The 25,482-nt window shown below is 42.0% G+C and overlaps 1 protein-coding gene across 3 annotated transcripts in view; it reads right to left on the minus strand.

The window, feature by feature from the left end:
- Positions 1-5,947: 5,947 nt before the first annotated feature.
- Positions 5,948-25,482, minus strand: part of CD4H9orf153 (chromosome D4 C9orf153 homolog) — a 28,596-nt gene continuing 9,061 nt past the window's right edge. For 2 of the 3 annotated variants that reach the window (XM_086685122.1, XM_086685125.1), the window contains exons 3-5: positions 11,372-11,463; positions 9,406-9,901; positions 5,948-6,196 (exon numbers count right to left, since the gene is read on the minus strand). In XM_086685122.1, the coding sequence (XP_086541248.1) occupies positions 5,973-6,196; positions 9,406-9,901; positions 11,372-11,437 (786 nt within the window). In that variant the 5' untranslated portion in view covers positions 11,438-11,463 and the 3' untranslated portion in view covers positions 5,948-5,972. Of the gene's footprint in view, positions 6,197-9,405; positions 9,902-11,371; positions 11,464-19,381; positions 19,567-25,482 lie in introns of those variants that run through there. The other variant, XM_086685126.1, reaches the window with a different exon arrangement.

Below are 25,482 nucleotides of genomic sequence, written 5' to 3' on the forward strand. Positions count from 1 at the left end.
AGTGTGTGCACATGTATCAAAAGGCAGGAACATGACTGCATAACAACAGTGCTGTAGGGTTAATTCCAGCAGGCCTGGAATTAGCCTGAGCCATTCTGCTACAGGTGCATCGCAATGTCCTTTGGCCAAGTGAGAAGCTTACTGATTCATACATACTGTTGCTTTGTAACTATAGGTCTAGGAAGCTTTGGGATGGTTGGTATACTTTTCGACATTGTTTATTGATGAAATGGATGATTCTCACCTGGTTTGATGAGACTATCAGAGGCTGGTTATGGAACAGGCAAATGCCTACTTGGCCAACAAAATGGGAAAAGTAATTGAGACTCTAATTCATGCTCTCTGATTCGAAAATGTTCCATGCACACATTGATTCCTGATTGGAGAAAAAGAGTATGGTCCTTACAGAGGGAAGACAACTAGAGCCTGGGTCTGGTCCCTCTGGACCCCCTGCTGTTGTCTGTGATGCATATCCTTATTTTAATGCTTTGCCATCATATATATTTTTAGTATAATAACTTGGAGACTTACAAGCATTCAGACTTTGGGTCCTGTGAGTCTTTTCTAGCAATCAAACCTTGCTTAACTGCCACTGGCATCTCAATAGCATTATTTGTAATAAATGACCCAAATGTTCATCAACAGCAGACTGGGTAAATAAGTGAGGCTACATTCATACAGTTGAATACTGAACAGCAATGAAAATGACTACTCCTACATACAGAACATAGATGAATCTTACAAACATAATGCTGAAAGAAGCCAGGTACAAGAGAATCCATTGTATACATGTACACATGTATGTTTACATTTGTATAAAACAGTGCAAGAATAGACAAAACGAATCTAAGGTACATGCTGGTCACCCTCGGAGGGGAGGGATGGAGTAATGATTAGGGGAGGACAGGCGAGGGGCTTGTGGGCAGTGTTCTAGCTCATGACCTGCGGTGGTTCCGTGGACATTTTCAGTTTGCTGTAATTCACCAAACTTGTGGTTTTGTGTATGACACTATAAGTTTTAAAAAAGCTTATTAAAGGGGCGCCTGGGTGGTGCAGTGGTTAAGCGTCCGACTTCAGCCAGGTCACGATCTCATGGTCCGTGAGTTCGAGCCCCGCGTCAGGCTCTGGGCTGATGGCTCAGAGCCTGGAGCCTGTTTCCGAATCTGTGTCTCCCTCTCTCTCTGTCCCTCCCCCGTTCATGCTCTGTCTGTCTCTGTCCCAAAAATAAATAAACGTTGAAAAAAAAAAAAAAGCTTATTAAAAACAAAACAAACACCAATGAGTCCACAATGTTATTCAAAAAGAGAGAGAGAGAAACACTTTGTTGGTGGCCTTTGGAAGTAACTAGAAGAATAACACCTTAAGGTCGGAAAATTGGACACTAACAAGGGAAACTTCCTTTCTTGTACAGACTGTACTTCAGTGTAACTCAAATAGCCCAACTTGATGAGGGAAAGGTCTTCTTTACAAATTATTTCTGATTAATAGATGTGGAATTAACAATGGCATTAGAAAATCATCAATCAATAAACCCTCGTGAAAATAATCCAGGCGAAGATCACTCTAACAGATTACCTCAAAATGTAGCAGCTTAAAACAAACATGTCACTGGGGCACCTGGGTGGCTCGGTAGATTGAGCGTCTGGTGTCATCACAGGTCATGATCTCCTGGGTTGTGAGTCCAAACCCCAAGTTGGGCTCTCTGCTGTCAGCACAGAGCCCGCGTTGAGTCCTCTGTCCCCCTCTCTCTGCCTCTATCTCAAAAATAAGTAAACGTTCATTTTTGAAACACAAAATAAATCTGGAATCTGGGCCTGGCTTAACTGGGTGCCCCTGGCTCAGGGTCTCCCACTGGGTTGCAGTCAGCTGCCTTCTCCAGGCTCGACAGGGGGAAGGTCTGCTCCCAGGTTCACTCATGTGGCTGTGGGCTGATCTCAGATCCTCGCCAGCTGTTGACCAGAGATACATCAATTACTTCCACAGGGACCTCTCCATAGGGCATCTCAGAAGAGAGCAGCTAGCTTCGCTATGAGGTAGCAAGTAAGAGCAAGAGAGGGAGTCCAAGAGAGAACCAAGGTAGAACCAAGATAGACTTTTTTTAGTAACTTACAAAATAGAAGCCACAGTTTTTGCGTAACTTAATCTTGAAAGGAGATGCTGTTACCTTTGCTGTATTCTATACATAGAAGCAAATCGTAAGTCTCGCTTAGACTCCTGGGAGGAAATTACACAAGGGTGTAACTACTGGGAGGCAGAGGTCACTGGAACCCTCCTAGAGGATGCCAACTGTAATCGTCAACGGATGGAAGCCATCAGGTGAAAGGTTGAGGGGTCACCGCCTGGATCCACTACTCAATCTCATAATCACTAAAGCAGGAACAACCAGATATTGTTTGCCTTGTTGTGAGGCTGTCTGAAGTACACAGCGTCACCTAACAAAGTATTCTTTCGAAAAACAGTTGAGCCTGAAAATAATTAACATCCAATAGCAAACATCCAATTTACAAGAAATATGGATAATGGGAGAAGTTAAATGACACCATGAGGGTCCAAATCTCATTTGTGGGAACTTCCACAGGACAATAGACGTAGTTCCTCAGTAAGTCACTTGGATGAAAAAACAATGAAGAATTGCTCTAGGTGAAAAGAACTTTATGAGGCCAAACAATCAAATGCAATCTTTAGACCTTGCTTGGATCCTGATTTAAACAAATCAACTAGAAAAAGGAACTTTTGAGACAATAAGGGGATTTTAAATATGGATAAATAAATGGTACCAAGGAATTACTGTTAATCTTCTTGGTATAATAATGGTATCAGGGTTATGAAAGAAAATGTGCATATTTTTCTGAGATGCACACTCAAGCATATAAGGATGATATCTTAGACATGAAACCTAAGATTTGCTTTAAAATACTTCAGCAGGGGTGCCTAGTTGGCTCAGTCCATAGAACATGTGAATCTTGATCTCGGGGTTGTAAGTTTGAGTCCCACGTTGGGTGTAGAGATTACCTAGAAAAATAAAATCTTTAAAATATTTCAGCAGACACAGCAAACCCAGTAACAAAAGGAATAGATTAACTAAGTGTGGGAAAATCATAATAAATATTGAATCGAGGTGATAAGGATGTGCAGGTTCATTACACAATTTTATTTATTTTTATGACTGTTTAAGTATTTTCATAGCAAAAATGGGAAGAAAGATGTCAGGACTAGATGGTTTTATAGCTGATTTCTAGCTAGATTTTAAAGAATAAATATATATTTTTTAATGTTTACTGATTTCTTTATTTTGAAGGGAGAAGGGGCAGAGAGAAGGAGAGAGAAAATCCCAAGCAGGATACACACCTAGCATGAAGCCTGACTTGGGGCTCAATCCCATAACTGCGAGATCATGACCTGAGCCAAAATCAAGAGTTGGACACCCAACCGACTGAGCCATCCAGGTGCCCCAAGAGGAAATATTCTCTCTTTTTTAAAGCTTTTATGTATGTATGTATTTTTTTTTTTAAGAGAGAAAGAGAGGGCATGAGTGAGCAAGGGACAGAGGGAGAGGGAGAGAGAATTCCATGAGGGGCAGAGAGAGAGAGAGAGAGAATCCCACGCAGGCTCTGCACTGTCATCACAAAGTCCAAAGTGGGGCTTAAGCTCACCCCGTGCAAGCTTTGAACTCAGGAACCGTGAGATCATGACCTGAGGCCAAGTTGGATTCTTAGCCAACTGAGCCACCCAGGTGCTCCAAGAATAAATATGTCTAATATTTAAATAGCTATGGCCTCATACAAAATGATAACTCCCCAACTCATTTTATGAAGGTCACGTAACTTTAAAGAATTTTTTTAACTATAACATACACGAAGAAAAGTTGACAGAAGTGCATAGCTGGGGAGATTTTTGCATGCTCAACACAACTGGGCACACAGATGAAAAAACAGAATATTATGAGCACCCCAGAAACCTCCCTCATGCCCATTTCTCAGGCTGAAGGTATTCATTATGCTGAAGGTAAAATCCAATTTAAAAAAAATAGTACCAGGGGTGCCTGGGTGGCTCAGCCAGTCAAGTGTCCGACTCTTGGTTTCAGTTGAGGTCATGATCTCACTGTACATGAGATTGAGCTCCATGTTGGGCTCTGTGCTGACAGCATAGACCCTGCTTGGGATTCTCTCTCTCCCTCTCTGCCCCTGCTCATGCACCCTCGCTCACTTGCTCTCTCTCAAAATAAATGAAAATAAATAAACATTTAAAAAATAGTGCCAAAATAGGAAAACATAGACTAACTTGACTTAAATGGAGGCAGATTTTCTAAATAAAATATTAGGAACTAGAATCCAGAAATACATTTTAATATCTACACATACACATATATTATTAATCATTTATTTGCTTACCATTATTTCTTTAAAAAAATTTGTTTATGTTTATTCATTTTTGAAAGAATACAAGCAGGGGTGTGGCAGAGCGGGGGGGGGAAGGGGTGGACAGAGAATCTGAAGTAGGCTCCAGGCTCCGAGCTGTCAGCATAGAGCCCCAAGCGGGGCTCAAACTCACGAACCATGAGATCATGACCTGAGCCAAAGTCGGATGCTCAACTGACTGAGCCACCCAGGCGCCCCTATTTCTTTTTTTTCTTTAATTTTTATTTGTTTTTGAGAGAGGGCAATCAGGGGAGGGGCAGAGAGAGAGAGAGAAAGACAGAATCCAAAGCAGACTCCAGGCTCTGAGTTGTCAGCACAGAGCGTGATGCAGGGCACAAGCCCACAAACTGAGATTATGACATGAACCAAAGTCAGACGCTTAACCAACTGAGCCACCCAGGTGCCCCATTAACTTATTTTGTAATTTCTTCCTTTTTCTTACTGTGATATTCTCTCTCAGTGCTATCTTTCAACTCACTAATCCTCTGTCTTAAGATATATCCAGTATACCACTGAGATAATTTATTGAGGGATATTATAATTATTATTTTACTTCCAGTAATTAGATTTTTCACTTTCAGGATTTCCAAATTGTTTTTTTTCAAATCTTCCTGTTTTTATTTCATAAATGCTACTTCCTTCCTCATGTCTTCGAGCAGTTAACATATTATTGTTAAGTTCGCAGATTGATCTCTATATCCTCAGGGGTTAATTCTTCCATTTGTTAAATTTACCAACTAGTTTTATGATAATATACTTCTTCGTGTGCTTACTTTAAAATTTTTTTTTCAACGTTTTTTATTTATTTTTGGGACAGAGAAAGACAGAGCATGAACGGGGGAGGGGCAGAGAGAGAGGGAGACACAGAATCGGAAACAGGCTCCAGGCTCCGAGCCATCAGCCCAGAGCCCGACGCGGGGCTTGAACTCACGGACTGTGCACGAGATCGTGACCTGGCTGAAGTCGGACGCTTAACCGACTGCGCCACCCAGGCGCCCTCGTGTGCTTACTTTTTAAAGAGGTATTCTTGGGGCGCCTGGGTGGCGCAGTCGGTTAAGTGGCCGACTTCGGCCCAGGTCATGATCTCGCGGTCCGTGAGTCTGAGCCCCGCGTCGGGCTCTGTGCTGACAGCTCAGAGCCTGGAGCCTGTTTCAGATTCTGTGTCTCCCTCTCTCTGACCCTCCCCCGTTCATGCTTTGTCTCTCTCTGTCTCAAAAATAAATAAACGCTAAAAAAAAAAAAAAAAATTAAAGAGGTATTCTTACTTGGTAGTTCTTCTTCCTCGGTATCCTTACCTTTCACATGATCCAGATTTGCCTCAGCCTTGGTCCAGATGGGTTTCACAAGTCCAAACCTGGTCTTACCCAAGCAGATCAATTCGAATTTTTTTCTCTGTATTAACGGCTTGATTTTGGACTTCCATGAATATTGTATGGATCCAGTTCTTATGTTCCATGGCTCCTCCCCTCTGCTTCTTTACTTTTCATGTATAAGTTCAACGCCGTCAAAAGCAAAATCTACATCCAAGATATTTTAATAAGCTACAGGTTTTATTTAAGAGGAAGTTGTACTTTTTGGATAACCAACCTGAGGATAAATGACTAAAGACCTATAAACTAGAGGGGGGGAAATAACACCAGGCATCTGCTGGCTCTCCACAAATCTCTTCGCACTGTTGTATTTTATATTTATGAATGAATCTGAAGTACCGTGCTTGCACTTCACGATCCCCTTGTAATACCTCCACTCCAGATCCCTTAGATCCATGAATTGTTTTTCTGCAAAGAATCACATTTTCAAAGAATTACATGACGGAGTGATTTAACCTTCAGTTACCCAGAGATGCTTCATGGACAGAATGAAACTTAGATGGACTGGAGTCTCCTTCTCCCTTCTGGTGGAAAGCTGTTTCTAGAGCTTTATAAACTAAAAGGTCACCTAAAGTGTTCATCTGATCTAGAGCTTTCCTCCAAATAGGAAATTGGGTGGGTCTGGCTAACTGGGCCAGAGTGGATGCTGCAGGGCCATAGCAGGTGGATGGGCTCTCATTTGGTGCTTGGATATTATAATGTACAAATGGAGAGACCCTACAGAGCACTGAGGTCAACAGGGAGGATCCTAATGAGGGCTTAATACAGGGACAACGATTGGTTAGAAGTACATAGACTGCTAGTGTCATTTCTTCCAACATGTTGGCTTAAGCCCTGGGTATAAAATGGCAGTGGCTTAGCTAGAATTTGGTTGTTTCCCTTACTTTTTCAGGACCTACTAATTTGGGATATCACTAGTGGTTACAATCCCTTCAAGAAGGGATCTTTTAAACGTTTATTTTATTTTTGAGGGAGAGACAGAGAACATGAGAGAGGAGGGACAGAGAGCGAGGGAGAGAGAATCCTAAGCAGGCTCTGTGCCGTCAGCACAGGGCCCGATGTGGGGTTTGAACTCATGAACCGTGAGATCATGACCTAAGCTGAAATCAAGAGTCTGGCACTTAACTGACTGAGCCACCCAGGTGCCCCAAGAACAGATCTTTTAATGACTAAATTGTAAACCACCACCACCCCTCAAAAGAGAAAAAAAAAAAAAAAAAAGCAAGGCCCAAGGCAGAGATTTGAGTGTAAAGCCAGAGGCCAAAGAGCCAAGATGGTAAATGTAATACAAGGAGAATAACGGTACAGCAAACAAGGAGGAAGTCTGATCTATTTCTCTCTTACTATTGAGTTAATACCTTCCCTAGCGGAATAGATACTGGAGCAGGCTATTGGTGGTGAACACTGGGGGTCAACAGTCCTTCCCTAAGGGCAGTTACCAACTGTCAGGGAGTTTAACAAGATCTTGGCAGGCCTGGCATCGGAAGATCTGGTTACAGAAGGAAGGAAAGGGATATCTGACAAGAGAAAGCCACAGAGTTGATTATTTTGATTACCACAGAGCTTTATGTTGTGATCCGTGGTAGATACTATAGGTTGGTTCATTCCATACCCATTACGGTCCTCTTCTATAGAAGAGGGTCACCCTCTGACTATAGAGGGTGAAAAGCTAAGATCTCTAGTCACCACCCAGCAGTAAGGGGTGGCTATTGGATGCAATTCTGACCAATGAGATGTAGGGAGAAGTCACTGGAGGAGGAGTGTTTGAGGAAGTTTTGCTTCTCTATTAAAAGAGAACAGAAGTAGCCAATATGGTCCTTTGTCTTAGCCCCCTTTCCTGCCCGGAATGTGGCCATAGTACCTGGAGGTGAAGGAGACCTCTTTTGTCCATGAAGACAAAAGCCACACACGAAAAGGTGGTGGAGCCTGGGTCCTTGACAATATAAAAAAGCCTTGTCCCAACCCTGTCTGCCTGCCTCCAGACTTCTAAGTGTACAAGAAAAATAATCTTCATTTGCTTTCTCTGTCAAACACATTCTTAACCTACATGGTCCCACATGATTTAGCCTGAGCAAGAGTAACTGATGTGATAGAAGAAGAAAATGGCAGCACCCACTCTCTTTTCCTCCCCCAGTGCTTGATGCTAATAAGGATATGTTCTATAACATTCTTTGGTACACCAGGAGTCCTAAAGTTCTCCTGGGCTGAGAATACTTTAGAAACTGGCTGGCTGATAAAATAATAGTAATGCTGGGGAATATAGGACTGTAAAAGATGAATTGTTACAATACCAATTAAACCTAAGAAATTACTGGGTATTCTTCATAGGGATGCCTACCTGGCTTCATGCATGTTCCTTGAACAGACAGGATGCGTGCCTGAAATCCTACGTAAGGATCTGAGGAAACGAGGTCATGAAGACAGAGAAGAAACTCTAACACAGAGTCTGGAAGGTCACACGAGAGACCTGGAGAAGTTAGGTAGCCAGGGAAGGGAGGACAATTTGTCTCCTGTGGGTGTGGCAAAACCACAAACATCCTATGAAGCATCCAAAGCCTTCAGTACTTTTCAATAAGCTCTGGCAGTATCTACTGATTACCAATACTTTCCATGACTTTTCCTCTCTGGTCCAAGGCTTGACCTTATGCACTTCTGTGGATTATCTAGGCCATTCCTATAATTGCCCCGATTTCTACTTCTGCCTGGGCTCCAGAACACACAAAGTGTGACTCTACCGAAGGAATCTGAAACCTGCATTAGACTCTGTCAGGACATCAGTGTGGGGAGTTACGGCAAAGACTGTTGCAGTATCTTGGACCAGATACGAGCAAATTAATCCATCTGTGCCTTTAAGTTTGCTCCTCTGTCTCTCCCACGACTTTTAATATAAAAATGGTGTTGTCAAAATATTTGCGGTGCAGATGGTTTCTCTTGAGTCGAACCTACTTCAGAAAGGTTCAAATATTTTATATCGTTGATTTAATCTATCGTTTTTTTTACAGTTACACAGACTCACAAATTATTACCTCCCTCAAATTAAGGAAAATGGAGACCTTATAAGACACTCCCTTCTCATTAAAACTCGCCACCATATATTTCCAACTTTCTCTGAATAATCTTTGGTCTTTTATGAATACCTCCCTATTAAAGAATCAGAAATGAAGGGAGGAGTTTCCTCTTGTTAATGTAACAGTAAAGAAGAGGTAAAGGTTCATGAAAAAGTATCTAAAAAAGCTCTCAGTTGCATTAAAGCCAAGATGCTTGAGAAAAAGAAGCCATCTTCCAGTAAATATTTGGCTAAGTTCACGTAACAAGAAAGAATAGTTATGAGTGCTTTAGAGGCCAAGCTTAACCTGCTCGTGTTGTAAAGGTGAGTGTAAGGACTGCATCTATACTCCTTTTTGAGACTGGACCTGAGATTTGACCCTGGAATGTTCGAGTCTCTGTTCTCTACCTCGCGTTGGTGCTGTAGGCGGCCAGCACATCAGTCGTGGACACCGTGACTGCCAGGTTCCCGGGGGTCACTATTTGACTATTTTGGCTCCGGCAACCTAAGTCAAAATTGCAGTCAGATTTCCACGAATTTCATCTCACACATCTTCATCCGTGTAGATTACCTGGATCAACTAAGAAGTACTTAGCAATTTTGTGCTCAAAGGTGAAATTTTCTGGCATGATCCTGGAAATGCCCAGCCCGTGTAATATGTTAATTCTCTGAGTCTTCTGCGTGGGGAACAGTGACGAGGAGCTGGAGTGATCGATGAGAATCTCATGAGGAAAAGTGTGTGCAGGGGGAGGAATTCCACTCCGCAAGAGCCTCTGTTGGGATCTGGAGAGTCCCTTCCCCGGAGAGGTTGAGCTGGTCAACAAGCTTCGGTACAGCAGTTCGGTCATCGATTCTGGTTGCTCCTTTTCTTTTCTAACCACCTTGCATGTGAAAATGGGCCGAGGGTCTTCATCCCTCACATCAGCTCCACTGGTGAATGACATGGCATTGAGGTTTTGACTAAGCATTTCCTGTGCCTCACTAGGTGAAATACCGTGAGTTTTTCGGAGACTCGATTTCTTGCTCTCCTTATTAAAATTCTCAAGAAATGCATAAAATTCTGGCAGCTGTAGGACGAAGAGTGGGGAGTCATGAGATTAGTGAAAATGTAATTGTCTGGTGGACCCATAAACCCTAGAATAAAGAGGATAAGAAACAACCATGAAAACAGAAGCATTGGAGCGCCTGGGTGGCTCTTGGTTTTGGCTCAAGTCATCACCTCACAGTTCGTGAGATCAAGCCCCGAGTTGGGCTCTGCGCTGACAGTGTGGAGCGGAACCTGCTTGGGTTTCTCTCTCTCTCCTCTCTCTGCCCTTTCCACCTCTCAAAATAAAGAAATAAACAAAAATAAAACAAAACAGGAGCATCTATCTTAGGGAAGATATGTCTGCCTCACTGACCCGAGTTAATAATGAATGACAATGTGGAACCGAGACCAAAGGGTCAAATCTCTCAGTCATTCCCAGAAAGACATATTTAAAAAAAAATTTTTTTTAATGTGTATTTTATTTTTGAGAGAGAGAGAGTGTGAGCAGGAGAGGAGCAGAGAGAGAGGGAAACATGGAATCTGAAGCAGGTTCCAGGCTCTGAGCTGTCAGCACAGAGCCCGACGCGGGGCTCGAACCCGAGAACTATGAGATCATGACCTGAGCTGAAGTCGGATGCTTAACTGACTGAGCCACCCAGGCGCCCCTCCAGAAAGACATATTATTAAGAACATGTCACTGAAACCCTCCATTATGAAAGGAGCCCATCAAACTTAGACTCTAAACTCTATAAGGTTTTTCCACTGTGAAATTCAGTGAGCTGCAATGGAGAGAAAGAGCTGTGGGGGGTTGCAGCCTTTGTTTTGAGGAAGGCTACATTTCTCTTAAGGAAGAAAGAGAGCCAGATAGTATGGATATCAAAGCTTCATCCTGGTGTCCGAAGGGCTCAGAATGTTCTGGAATGCAGTGCAAAGAAAACTATAAAAGTCCTAATTCACGGAGATATTTTACCAAAGCAAAATAGTTACATCTGTGGGGTGTTTGGCAGTAGTTGTTGGCAAAGACAAAAATATTCCTCAGAGTACCTTTCTTATTTAAAATCCCGTATTGGAGGAATAAAATATCATTTTCCAGAGCATCTTGCCTCTTCATTCCATTATCCCTAAGAAGCTTCTTAGGCCACTCAGCTGGAAGGCCAAAAAGGCCAAAGTGAGAGCCCAAATTTGGACCAGTCAGACCAACGCAGGGCTCCCCTTCGGTCCTAGGCACTTCTGTGCAACAGCAACAAATACAGAGCGGGCTAAGGTGGGTGAGTGGCATTTTTCAGTTGGTTGCCATTATCACGAAGACAACTTAGCTCTCACACTGGCCCGCCCACGGAAGTGTTGCCTTTCACTGGGACAAAAGAGCAGAAGTCAGTGAAGAGGAATGTCTGTATTCCCTGTGGCCCCCAGGCTTGTCACCGGTATTCAGTAGCTCCACATTTTTCCCCCCACAATGTTTGAACGTAAAGTTTCCCGTGTAGATTATGACAGAATTGTAAGCACGTACTGAACACCTGGGAGGCTTGTCCACCGTCTCATCTTCAGTTGGATCGGTGGCCCCGGTGAGGAGCATTGTGCTGGGATTTTATTCCCAACTTCCTGACAAAGCAATAGAAGAGAAGACAAAGTGAAAGATGAAACATCCAGCAAAGTATACTGGCGGGGGTAACACCTTTACAGTCTCTAAAACTTCATAAGCGGGGCCCTTTTGGGTTTTTTTCATGCAAGTTAGTTCACATGCAGTGTAGTCTTGGTTTCAGGAGTAGAACACAGTGATTCATCTCTTACGTAGGATGACACCCAACGCCCATTCCTAAAAGTGGCCTCCTTAATGCCCATCACCCAATCAGCCCATCCCCCCACCCACTTCCCCTCCAGCAACCCTAAGTTTGTCCTCTGTATTTGAGAGTCTCTTATTAAATTTTATTTTTTTATTTTTTTTCAACGTTTATTTATTTTTGGGACAGAGAGAGACAGAGCATGAACGGGGGAGGGGCAGAGAGAGAGGGAGACACAGAATCGGAAACAGGCCCCAGGCTCCGAGCCATCAGCCCAGAGCCCGACGCGGGGCTCGAACTCACGGACCGCGAGATCGTGACCTGGCTGAAGTCGGACGCTTAACCGACTGCGCCACCCAGGCGCCCCTCTCTTATTAAATTTTAAATTTTAAACTTTTTAAATTTTATACCATTTTAAGTTTTCTTCTTCCTTTAGGACTATCGAATTACTCACATGCCCATCAAATGTTTTCTCTGAAACACCTCAAATTCTTACATGACATATATCCTCAGGCATTTCATACTAACTCAAAGAATCTTATATGGGTGGTTTAAGATTTTTGTCTTACCTATTTGAACAACTTTCAGTTTATCCAAAGAAAAACTCACTTATTCGTTACTCAGGAAAAGTACTTTTTATTCAAGAGGAAAAGGCCAATGATAATAATAATGATAATAAAATAACAATAACAATGAACATTTTGAAATAATTTGCTTTGAGCCAGATATGCCAGTATGCATTTTACAGATGGACTTGAATTTAATCCCTTTGTGAGGGATTAAATGGCCACAGATGGGTGCCCAGCTGACTCAGTCAGTAGAGTGTGTGACTCTTGATCTCAGGGTTGAGTTTGGGCCCCATGGTGAGTATAGAGGTCGCTCAAAAATAAATTCTTAAAAAAAAGAAAGAAAGAAACAGCACAGAATCTTTACAGTTGGTCTCATCAGTAAGTGGCAGTCTAGCCTGCTCCCACATTTGGCCGTGGGCTGGCCTTATGCTTGGGTTTGACCAACACCATGAGGGCTTGTCTTTGACCGACAGCATGTGGTGTAAGTGGCCTTGTGTGAATGCCAGAGCCTAGGCCTTGAGCTTTGGAGCTCTGCTTCACACTCTTGGAATTCCAAGCCACCATGCAAAAACCAACCACTAGACATGTAAGTGAGACCATCCGGAATCACCCAGCCCCATTCGAGGCTCCAGATAGCTACAGCTGCATGAGTGATTCCAAATGATCCCAAATGAAGAACAACAGCCACTCAGCTGAGCTGGCCACCTCCAAAATTATGGCAAATAATGAATTACAGGGGCACCTGGGTGGCTCAGTCGGTGAAGACCTGACTCTTGGTTTCTTCTCAGGTCATGATCTCATGGTTTTTGAGTTCAAGCCCCATGTCAGCCCCATGTGCTGTCAGCACAGAGCCTACTTGGGATTCTCTCTCTCCCTCTCTCTCTCTGTCCCTCCCTTACTTGTGCTCCCTCTCTCTCTCAAGATAAATAAACATTAACATTTTTTAAAAAATTAATTATAGGGGCTCCTGGGTGGCAAAGTCGGTTAAGCATCCGACTTCAGCTCAGGTCATGATCTCACAGTCTGTGAGTTCGAGCCCCGCGTCGGGCTCTGTGCTGACAGCTCAGAGCGTGGAGCCTGCTTCAGAATCTGTGTCTCCCTCTCTCTCTCTGCCCCTCCCCTGCTCATGCTCTGTCTCTCTCTGTCTCAAAAATAAATAAAAACATTAAAAAAAAATTTTTTAAATGAATTATAGTCATTTCAAGACACTAAGGTTTGAGCGGACTGTTACACAGCAATAAATACTAGATAAACCCCACAATCTTCGCATTCTTGATTTAATTTATTCCAGTGAAACCTCTGTTGGAGATCAGGGAATGTAGGAGGGAAAATACCTTCCTGGGAACCACTGTATCCTGACTAGTAGCTGCAGTAACTGGGATGAGAATCAGAGAAGAACCAAAAGTGTTTGGGATGAAGCAACAACAATTAGGTTCTTCTTCTGTTCCTGGCAGAGCAGGAAAACCCAGAATGGGGGCACCTGGTGGTTCAGTTGGTTGAGCATCGACTCCTGCTCAGATCATGATCTCGTGGTTCATGAGGTCGAGCCCCACATCAGGCTTGCGGCTGTCAGCACAGAGCCTGCTTCAGATCCTCTGTCCCCCCCCTCCCCGCCCCTCCCCTGCTTTTGCACGCTCTCTCTCTCAAAAGTAAACATTAAAAAAAGCAAAAGAAAGAAAAATCCAGAATAAATAGAAAGAGGTGCAAATACATATATCCAAATATATTACAGTCACTAGTGAGTACACTATGTCAATCTCTATGACCAAACAAAGACAATATAATGCAGCATGATGACCCCCTTTCCTACATTTGCATGGTGGCTTCATAAACATGTCTATCACCACCAGTTAAAATAAGACTTGATTGTACTTTTGTTAGTTCTTGCAAAGGAAAATATTTCTCTAGCTTCCTTCATCTGAAACCTCTCAGCGTCTCCCAGGCAGCCACCTGTCTTCTGGTGGTGCCACCCACCGGGAGAGGACTGCCTTTTCCCATGACGGGTGGACACTACGTTTTTCTCCCTTCTCCTCCCCTTAAAGAAGGCTTGGCTCGAGCCCCAACTACACGCGCAGGCTGAACTTTAATCCGAATTGCTGATGCAGACAAATGATTTCCAACATCAGTGGCCCGTCTTGCAACGCTTCGTACATATATTCAAAGCAATATCTGAGAAATCTGTACCCATTTCGTTACCGTGAGATTGACAATAGGGAATGGGACACAAGACAGGTTAGCTTCTTGCTGTGTCTCTTTGCAGAATTACTATTGAGGACACCTCTCTCATGTTGAATGCTATTAACAGACCATTAGCTCAAAGATGCTTTTTAAAAATTTATTTGTTTTTAATTTTTTTTAACGTTTATTTATTTTTTGAAGGAGAGACAGAGTGTGAGTGGGGGAGGGGCAGAGAGAGAGGGAGACACAGAATCCAAAACAGACTCCAGGCTCCAGCTGTCAGCACAGAGCCCCACATGGGGCTCGAACCCACAAACCATGAGATCATGACCTGAGCCGAAGTTGGACGCCCAACCGACTGAGCCACCCAGGCGCCCCTCAAAGATGCTTTTATCCATTCTGATTCTGACTTCACTAACATACTTCTCACTTTGGGCTATTCCCCATTGACTAAACCTTAGAGTAGCCCTTTATTTTATTTTATTTTATTTTATTTTATTTTTAATTTTTTTAATGTTTTTATTTATTTTTGAGACAGAGAGAAACAGAGCATGAGCAGGGGAGGGGCAGAGAGAGAGGGAGACACAGATACTGAAGCAGGCTTCAGGCTTTGAGCTATCAGCACAGAGCCCGACACGGGGCTCGAACTCACAGACTGTGAGATCATGACCTGAGCTGAAGTTGGATGCTTAACCGACTGAGCCCCACGGGCACCCTCAAAATTGCATTCTTGAAGGCAATACTGACTTCTTAATCAATTCTAATGTTGTTTTTACAGTCCTCATTTTTATCCATCTCAACTCTTCACTACCCCTTTGTTTTGAAACTGATTCTTAAAAACTATCTTACCTATTCTTTCCAAATTCATTGCCATGACTCTAATAAGAAGCCTGATTAACTGGGATGTGTGGCTGGCTCAGTTGGTTAAGCATCTGACTTGTGATTTCAGCTCAGGTCATGATTTCATGGTTCATGGGTTCGAGCGCCACATCAGACTCTGTGCTGATGGCACGGACCCTGCTTGGGATCCTCTCTCTCCCTCTCTCTCTGCCCCTCCCCTGACCATGCTGTCTCTCTCTCTCTCTCTCTCTCTCTCTCTCTCTCTCAAAATAAACTTTAAGAAGACTGATTGACTTCAAATCAAACTATTCTAGTTCATTTCCTAGCCCTTATGTTGTTGTTTTTATTTTTGTAATCTATCCTAAGTCACCTCTTTATCCAACCATTCATTAGTCCTTTTTTTCTAATTTGGTTCTTTACTACTCACTTTTAGGATAAGATTTATATCTTCCTGATCAGACTTACAAAACTAACCACAATCTGCTTCTAACACTTTCCCATGATCTAAAAATCATATTTCTATGCCACCGCAAGGCTATAACGTCTTCTCCATTTCAGCCAGCTGGCCCAATTCATTTTTTTCTGAAACAATCTCCTGTGCTTCTGTGCATCCTTGCTTGAGTCTGTGCTTACTCTGACTTCTCATTTAATCAGCCAGGATGCCAATCCAGCATTCCTTCTCTTTTATATAAATCTAAATAAAAATTTATAGATAATAGAGTTAAAGATGAAATTCAAAGGAGTGCAATGTTGAGTAGTTATTGTGGCAAACAAAAGTAAAATGTAAACAGGAAAAAAAAGTTAAAAATTCTTTTTGGAAGACTAGTATAATCAATTGATTTTTATAAGGTGGGCAAGACAATTCAGTGGAAGAAGAGTAGTCTTCTGTTTTTTTTGTTTGTTTGTTTGTTTGTTTTTTGAGAGAGAGAGAGAGAGAGAGAGCAAGCATGAATGGGGGAGAGGCAGCGGGAGAGGGAAAGAGAGAATTGTAAGCAGGCTCCGTGCTGTCAGCAAGGAGCCAGATGAGGGGCTGGATCTCATGAACTGTAAGATCATGGCTTGAGCTGAAATCACGAGTCAGACGCTTACCTGCTAAGGCACCTGGGTGCCCCAAGAATAGTCTTTTCAATAAATGGTAGAGAGACAATTGGATATCTAAAGGCAGAAGAATGAAGTTGGACTCTTACCTCAAGCCATACAATGAAATTAACATAAAATGGATCACAGACCTGAACGTAGGGGGTAAAACTATAAAACCCCTGTAAGAACATAAGAGTAAATTTTCATGATCTTAGGTTAGGCAATGGTTTCTTCGATACAACACCAAAAGCTTAAGCATAAGAATAATAAAGTAGATAAATTGGAACTTCATCAGTTAAAACTTCTGTGTAAATAAATAAATAAATAAATCTTCTGTGTTTCCAAAGACACCCTAAAGGAAGGGGAAACACAACTCACAGAATGGGAGAAAAAAATTTTAAATCATATATCTGACAAGTGACTTGTGTCCGGGAACACAAGAACACTTACAACACAACAATACAAGGACACATACGGTAACTTGATTTAAAAATGGGCAAGGGGCCACCTGGGTGGCTCAGTTGGTTGAGCATTTGACTCTTGGTTTCGGCTCAGGTCATGATCTCACAGTTTGTGGGTTCAAGGCCCGCATCGGGCTCTGTGCTGCCAGCGCAGAGCCTGTTTGAGATTCTCTCTCTCACTCTCTCTCTCTCTCTCTCTCTGTCTCTCTGTCTCTCTGTCTCTCTTCTCTCTCTGTCCCTCCCCCACTTGCACTGTCTCTCTCTCAAAATATATAAAAAGCTTAAAAAAAAAACAGGCAAGAGGGGTGGCTGCGTCAAACACATGACTGATAAACACATGAGGTACACAACATCATGAAATGTCAGGAAAATGCAAATTTAAACCACAATAAGATATCTTTCATTCCCACTAGGATTGCTGTAATAAAAACAGATAATAGCAAGTGTTGACAAGGATTCAGAGAAATTAGAACCATCATACGTTGTTGGTGGAAATAAAATATGGTGCAGTCATTTCGAAAATCAGTTTGGCTGTTCCTCAAAATGTTAAACACAGAGCAGCCATATGATCCAGGAGTTTTACTCCTAGGTATGTATCCAAGAGAAATAAAAACACAGTCCACACAAAAACTTATATAGGAGTATTCACAGTGGCATTACTCATAATAATCCAAAAGCCCATCATGTAATGAATGGATAAACAAAATGTGGTATTTCCATACAATAGAATACTATTCAGCTATAACCAGGAATGAAGTTCTGATACCTGCTACAACATGATAACCCTTGAAAAAATTACGCAAAGGCCACATATTGGATGAGTGCATTCATATGAAATGAACAAAATAGGCAATCCATGCAGACGGGAAGTAGATTAGTAGAAAGTAGCCTAAGCCTGGGGGGCATGCAGGAACGGGGAGTGACTGCTAGTCAATACAGGGCGTCTTTGTGGGGTGATAAAAGTGCTCTGAAACTAATTGTGTGATGGTTGCACAACTCTCTGAATATACTTAAAATTATTGAACGGTGCACTTGGGAAGAATTTAATGGTATGTGGACTGTTTATCAGTAAAACTATTAAAAATGACTTGGAGAGAAAGTGATAGATCTGAAAGATAGACGATGGAGATACAAAATATTTAACTGGATACCTCAAAGGGAAAAGCCCCACATCATGGAATAGAAAAATATTCATGGGGGGCATGGGTGGCTCAGTCGGTTAAGTGTCCAACTTCAGCTCAGGTCATGAGCTCACAGTCCGTGAGTTGAAGCCCAGTGTGAGCCTCTGTGTTGACAGCTTGGAGCCTGGAGCCTGCTTCACGTTCTGTGTCTCCCTCACTCTCTGCCCCACCCCTGTTCACGCTGTCTCTCTCACTCTCAAAAATGAATAAATGTTAAAAAAAATTTTTTTTAATTCAGGAAGATTTTCCTAAAATAAATAAACTCAAAAAAAAAAGAAGATTTTCCTGGAATTGAAAATTTGAATCCACATATTAAAATATCAGAATGGCTAGCACTAAGACATGTTCTGGCAAAGTAACTGAGTTTCAGGAAAAAAAAGAAGTCTGAGTTTTTCTAATTTTTATTTACTTATTTTGGAGAGAGAGAGAGAGCAAGAGTGAGTGGGTTTCAGGCAGAGAGAAAGAGGGAGAGAGAGAATTCTAAGGAGGCTCTGTACTGTCAGCACAGAGCCCAATGCAGGGCTTGAACCCACGAACTGTGAGATCATGACCTGAGCCAAAATCAAGAGTCAGAAGCCCAACTGACTCTTGGGCTTCCCAAGCTTTCTTTTTAATGTTTATTTATTTTTGAGAGAGAGAGCAAGAGTGCACACACAAGCAGGGAAGGGGCAGAGAGAGACGGGGACACAGTATCTGAAGTGGGCTCTGTGCTGAGAGCAGAGAGCCCAATGTGGGGCTTGAACTCACGATCCGTGAGATCATGACCTCAGCCGAAGGCGGACACTTAAACGACTGAGCCATCCAGGCACCCCAAGAAGTCTAGTTTTATCCATAGCAACAGTCAGACAAAAAGACAAAAAAGTGAAACAAAGTTTGAGCCAAGGATCTTTCCAGTTATCCAAGTTGTATTCAAAAGAGTAAAACCTCAAGAGAAAGTTTTTGATCTTGCAAGAACTCAGGGAATACTGTTCCCGTGAGTCCTTCTTGAGAGAACTTCAAGTCGATGGACTTCAGGCAGCCAAGGGATGAATGGACTTCAGAAGTAAAGAGTCTGTCAGCAGCAGGACAACCTTTCTTGTAAGGGAGAACTACAAATGCATCTACTCTCTGAACTTGAATTCCGACTCATAAGTATTATACATTCTTACATTTGGAAAAATATATATATTTGCATAGATAGCAGTGAAACATGACTGAGGTTATTCACTGCAACACTGTTCCAACAGTTACAGGATGAAAACAACTGGAGGGCCCTAGGGGAACGAAGGCTCCAGAAAGCTCAATGTCCATCCCAAGCGTAAAGGATAAGTTGGGCTTTTTCACACAATAGAACAATCTTCAAAAGAGTCTATATTTGATGTTACGATGTATATAACACTCAACTATGAGCAAGCTTAATCTACAAGGTTAGGAGTCAGGATAGTTTTTACCTTGGGAGGGGTCAGTGCTGGAGCATGAGACTCCCACAGCTCTGGTAACGTTTTGTTGACTTGATCTGAATGCTACTTGTGTTTAACTTCTAGAAATTCATTGAGCTTCATCTTTATAATCTGTGCACATTTTCATATGTATATTCGACATCAAGGGAAACCTTACTTAAGGGGGAGAAGAACAGTTTCCAGGAAAAAGGGAAGAAAGCCAAGAAAAATCCATTCACGCTGTTTTGGGGCAACCAGTGGGGCTGGATACAACTGTCAATATTGAATGATTAATGATAGCGGAAAGGATCCAGTATGATAAATAGATGTCACCAAGTAGGTGAAAAACACATTGGAGGAGAAGTATAAAACAAGCAAAATCTAGGTTAAGGATATTCTATGGTGAAACATGAGGGATCATGGTTGATAACCAACCATTGACTGTGTAACTGCTTCATTGAAATTCATTATATTCCACTTTTTTTGCAATTTTTAAATTATATTCTTATTTCCACTTTTTTGCAATTCTATTTTTGTTTGCAACTTGTCACAATAAATAATTAATTTTTTAATGTTTATTTATTTATTTTGAGATAGAGAGATAAGGGTGAGAAGGGGAGGGGCAGAGAGAGAGAGAGAGAGAGAGAGAGAGAGAGAGAGAGACAGAATCCCAAGCAGGCTCTGCACCATCAGCAAGGAGCCCAATGCGGGTCATGACCTGAGCCGAAATCAATAGTTGGACTCTTATCAACTGAGCCACCGAGATGCCCCACAATAAATCATTTTTCTTTTATTCTTATATTTTTTAAGATTTTATTTTTAAGTAATCTCTACACCAAGAGTGAAGCTTCGCCTTACAACCTCAAGATCAAGAGTCGTGTGCTCCAATGGCTGAGTCAGCCAGGTGCCCCTGTCATAATAAATGATTTTTAAAACAGTTTATGGAAGAAGTATTACTCAAGGAAACAAGACAGTTTTATAATCAAAATTCTCCATGTTCTGAGTAATGTATAGAGTTGCCAAATCACTACATGTACACTTGACATTAATAGAACACTGCATGATAACTGTCCTGGGATTAAAAAGCTTACTAAAGGGGCGCCTGGGTGGCTCAGTCGGTTGGGCGTCCGACTTCAGCTCAGGTCATGATCTTGCGGTCTGTGAGTTCGAGCCCCGCGTTGGGCTCTGTGCTGACAGCTCAGAGCCTGGAGCCTGTTTCGGATTCTGTGTCTCCCTCTCTCTCTCTGCCCCTCCCTCGTTCATGCTCTCTCTCTGTCCCAAAAATAAATAAAAAAACGTTGAAAAAAATTTATAAAAATAAATAAATAAATAAATAAATAAATGAACATTAAAAAAAATAAAAAATAAATAAAAAATAAAAAGCTTAATAAAAAAAAAATCTGTTAAAAAAATTCTTCGTGCTCTGAAAGAAAATAAAACACGGGATCCGTGAAAGAGACACCTCAAAGAAGGGATAAGACGACAGAATAAAATGAAAAAAAAGAAAAAAAAAAAGAACAAAGGCATTAATACTATAAGACGATGATAATTCTAATCCCCTGAAATCACTGTTGCACTATTTGTTAGCTAACTTGGGTGTAAATTTAAAAATTAATTAGTTAATTAATTAAAAAGACCACGATAATCATAAAACATAGTAAAGAACCAACACATGCATACTCGGTTTTACTAGAGAAGAAAAGAGAACAAAATAATAAACGGTATAATGTTTTCACTTTGCTAAATAAAAGGCCCATAATAATTTATTGTGACTGAAAAAGCATTAAGAATGATAGACATGGAGCCACATATTGTGAAGGAAAATAAGAATCGCAAACGTGTAGAGCGCGTACAACGGGCCAGATGTTGCACCGAGTTCTTTTATACATTAAGTAACTTGATATTCATAAAAATGAGTAGATGCCATTATCATCAGCCCCAGCTTACAAACTGGGAACTGAGACAGAGGTAGGTTAAGAACACAGTTAAGGCTCCAGAATGGCAAAAGATAAAAACATGAAAATTATTTCATGTCGATGAGCTTTTGGGAAAAAGGCAAGCTTACAGAACATTTGGGGGGAATACAGCCTTCTTGGCAATCTGGCAATATCCATTAACATTCAAAATGTTCTTTTTCTTTTACTGTTTATTTTTAAGAGAGAGAGAGAGAGAGACAGAGACAGAGCGTGAGCGGGGGAGGGGCAGAGAGAGAGGGAGACACAGAATCCGAAGCAGGCTCCAGGCTCTGAGCCATCAGCCCAGAGCCTGACGCGGGGCTCGAACTCACAAACCGTGAGATCATGCCCTAAGCCGAAGTCAGACGCTTAAGTGACTGAGCCACCCAGGTGCCCCCAAAATGTTCTTTTTTAATGACTCTACAGTTGCATTTCTTGAACGTTTTCCTGTAGAAATTGTTGGCCAAATATATAAATTATGAATCAAGCTAATCATGCAGCATTTTTGTAATAACAAGAAATAAGGAAATAAAGATACTAAGGAATTAAGATAATGTGCAGAAGAGACACAGAGGTAAGACAGAGAGACGCAGAGAAGGTCCTGGTACCATTTGATTTCCTGGTGCCCATCGTTCCTGAAATTGGCACCACAGTGTGCCTCCTGCCTTGTAGTTTCGTTTGCCCAAAATTTCCCCTTTGCTCATGATCACTTATATTTGGGTTTCTGCCCTTCGCAACCCAATTCTGATAAATATACTTGATGTAGAAAGAGTTTTTTAATTAATTTTGTAAAGTTTATTTATTTTGAGAGAGAACATGAGTGTAAGTGGGGGAGGGGCAGAGAGAGAAAAAGAGAGAATCCCAAGCAGGTTCCATGTTGCTAGCTCAGAGCCTGACGTGGGCCTATCATCCCACAAACAGTGAGATCATGACCTGAGCTGAAATCAAGAGTCGGATACTTAACTGAGCCACTCAGGCGCCCCAAGAGTTGTTTTAAATCACTAAGAAAAAGATAGGGGCGCCCGGGCGGCTCAGTCAGTCGAGCGTCTGACTTCGGCTCAGGTCACGATCTCACGATTCGTGAGTTTGAGCCCTACGTGGGGCTCTGGCAGGCTGTCCGGCTGACAGCTTGGAGCCTGGAGATCTGCCTCAGATTCTGTGTCTCTCTCTGTCGCTCCTCCCCCCCCCCAAAAGTAAACAAACATTAAAAAAAGTTTTTTTAGGGGCACCTGGGCGGCTCAGTCGGTTGAGCGTCCGACTTTGGCTCAGGTCATGATCTCATAGTTTGTGGGTTCAAGCCCCCCGTCAGGCTCACTGCTGTCAGTACGGAGCCTCTCTGGATCCTCTGTCCCCTCTCTCTCTCTGCTCCTTCCCCCTGCTCTCTCTCTCTCTCTCAAAAATAAAGATTTAAATACGTAAATAAATAAATGTATTACCATAGCAGTGCCTGATTGGGTCAGTTGGTGGAGCATGTGACTCTTGATCTTGGGTTGTAAGTTTGAGCCCCACTCTGGGTGTAGACATTACTTAAGAATAAGATTTTTAAAAATGTTTATTTATTTTGAAAGAGAGAGAGAGAGAGAGAGAGAGAGAGATTGAGCAGGGGAAAAGCAGAGAGAGAGGGAGACAGAATCCCTACCAGGTTCCACACTATCAGAGCAGAGCCCGTCATGGGGCTCAAACTCGCAGACCATGAGATCATGACCTAAGCCAAAATCAAGAGTCGGTGGCCCAACCGACTGAGCCATCCAGGAGCCCCCAAAATAAAATCTTTAAAATAATAAAACAAAATCTTAAAAAAATTAATTAATTAAGGTATTAGTTTATCTTATTCACACAACTAAATCTGTTCTTTCCTGCCCAGGAAGTCTGATGGTTCTGTTGTGCCACCAGATGGCGCTCACGGGAAGTTTGTGTCCACTATTTCCTAATATTCTTTCTCTCTATTTCTCTCTCTCTTTCCTTTCTTCCTTCTTGACTGAAGTTTTGGCTGTAAGACAACATTGATCCAACAACAGTTAGTGTTTATAATGTGTCGGGTACTGGGCTAAGCCTTAGGAATACAAAGGCAAATGAAGTGTAAAGGAAAAATTTCTAAAATATTTACAAATAATTCATTGAACACCTGTTATTAACCAGGCACAGCTTGGGCCCTTGGGATACACTGACAAGCATAACAAACATTTCTGCTCCTGTGAAGTTTACATGCCAGCGAGGGGAGGCACACAGAAAATCATACACATAATAAATGAGTTAATACTCAACACCCAAAAAATAACCCAATGAAGAAATGGGCAGAAGGCATGAATAGACACTTTTCCAAAGAAGACATCCAGATGGCTAACAGACACATGAAAAGACGCTCAATATCACTTACCATCAGGGAAATACAGATCAAAACCACAATAAGACACCACCTCACACCTGTCGGAGTGGCTAAAATGAACAACTCAGGCCACAACAGATGTTGGTAAGGATGCCGAGAAAGAGGAACCCTCTTGCACTGTTGGTGGGAATGCAAACTGGGGCAGCCACTGTGGAGAACAGTATGGAGGTTCCTCAAAAAGTTAAAAATAGAACTACCCCATGATTCAGCAATTTCACTACTAAGTATTTATCCAAAGGATACAAAAATACAGATTCAAAAGGGCACATGCACTCTGATCTTTATAGCAGCGCTATCAACGATAGCCAAACTATGGAGACACCCCAAATGTCCATCGACTCATGAATGGATAAAGAAATGGTATATACACCATATATATATACCAAATATATATGTATACGCCATATACACCATATATACATACACCATATATATTCCATTATATATATATATATACATATAATGGAATATTACTCATCCATCAAAAAGAATGAAATCTTGACATTTGCAGTGACATGGATGGAGCTAGAGTGTGTTACGCTAAGCGAAGTAAGTCAGAGAAAGACAAATACCATAAAATTTCATTCATATGTGGAATTTAAGAAACAAAACAGTTGAACGTATGGGAAGGGGAAAAAGAGAGAGGGAAACAAACCCTAAGAGACTCTTAGAGACAGAATAAACTGATTTGTTGACAGAGGGCGGTGGGGGGAGATGGGCTAGATGAGTGATGGGTATTAAGGAGGGGACTCGTTATGATCAACACTGGGTGTTGTATGTAAGTGATGAATCACTGAATTCTACTCCTGAAGCCCATATTGCAGTGTATGTTAACTAGAATTTAAATAAAAATTTGAAAAAAATTAAATGAATTAATAAGTTTGAAGTCAGAGTACTATAAAGGAAGTAAAATATAACAGGGACAAGGTGGATTAGGAGTGCTGGGGGGCCAGCTGTAACTTTAAATAGAGTGGTTAGGATAGAATTCATTGGGAAGGTGACATCTGAGCAAGGATGCATAGGAAGTGTGAGCCCTGATAATAAATGGGGGGATTCCAGACAGAGACCAGTCAGGGCAAGGGCCAGATTCTTGGCTGACCGGAGACAGAACAGGTTTCAAGAGGACTGGAACAGAGGAAGCGAGGGAAAGAGGGCAGAGAGGAGGGAGGAGGGCCCTGATGCCCTGGGGCCTTGCAGGCAGACATGGAACTGTGGCTTTCCTCAGAGGGAACTGGGGAGCCACTGCAGGCCCTGTGACAGGCTCTGACTTACATTTTTAAAGAAGCACTCTGGCTGCTGTGTGGAGAAACATGTCACTAGAATATGCTCCAAAAATGTTAATGGTCATTGTACAGTGATTTCATACGTACAAAAATAAAGCCACATATGTATTTCGTGTAGCAGAGAAATAGTTTTGCATATGAAGTAGATATATGAACACAGTTGTCAACTCACAGAGAATCATCTGGAAGGACACGTACCAATTTCAACAGAAGAGAGGTAACAGGAAGGGAATGGAAGGGGAGATTTGCTCCCTCCTATTGATTACTAGTGTACATCTTGTTGGAGATTTTTATACAGCAAGCACGTATTTCTTTTGTAACGTCAAAACAATTCCGTTAGGACATGGCCGACTTCCTGTTTTGAGGAGAAAGGGTTACATATGGGAAAGAAAGATAACTTTATGTCTTCTTGTGTCTACAGAGTTACTTATGTGCTCAGTCACGGGATAGGCCCCCCTGAGGATACTGGGAACAATATTTGAAACCGTT

This window comes from Puma concolor, chromosome D4, assembly GCF_028749965.1.
Source record: "Puma concolor isolate L17-30 chromosome D4, mPumCon1.1.hap2, whole genome shotgun sequence".
NCBI lineage: Eukaryota > Metazoa > Chordata > Mammalia > Carnivora > Felidae > Puma > Puma concolor.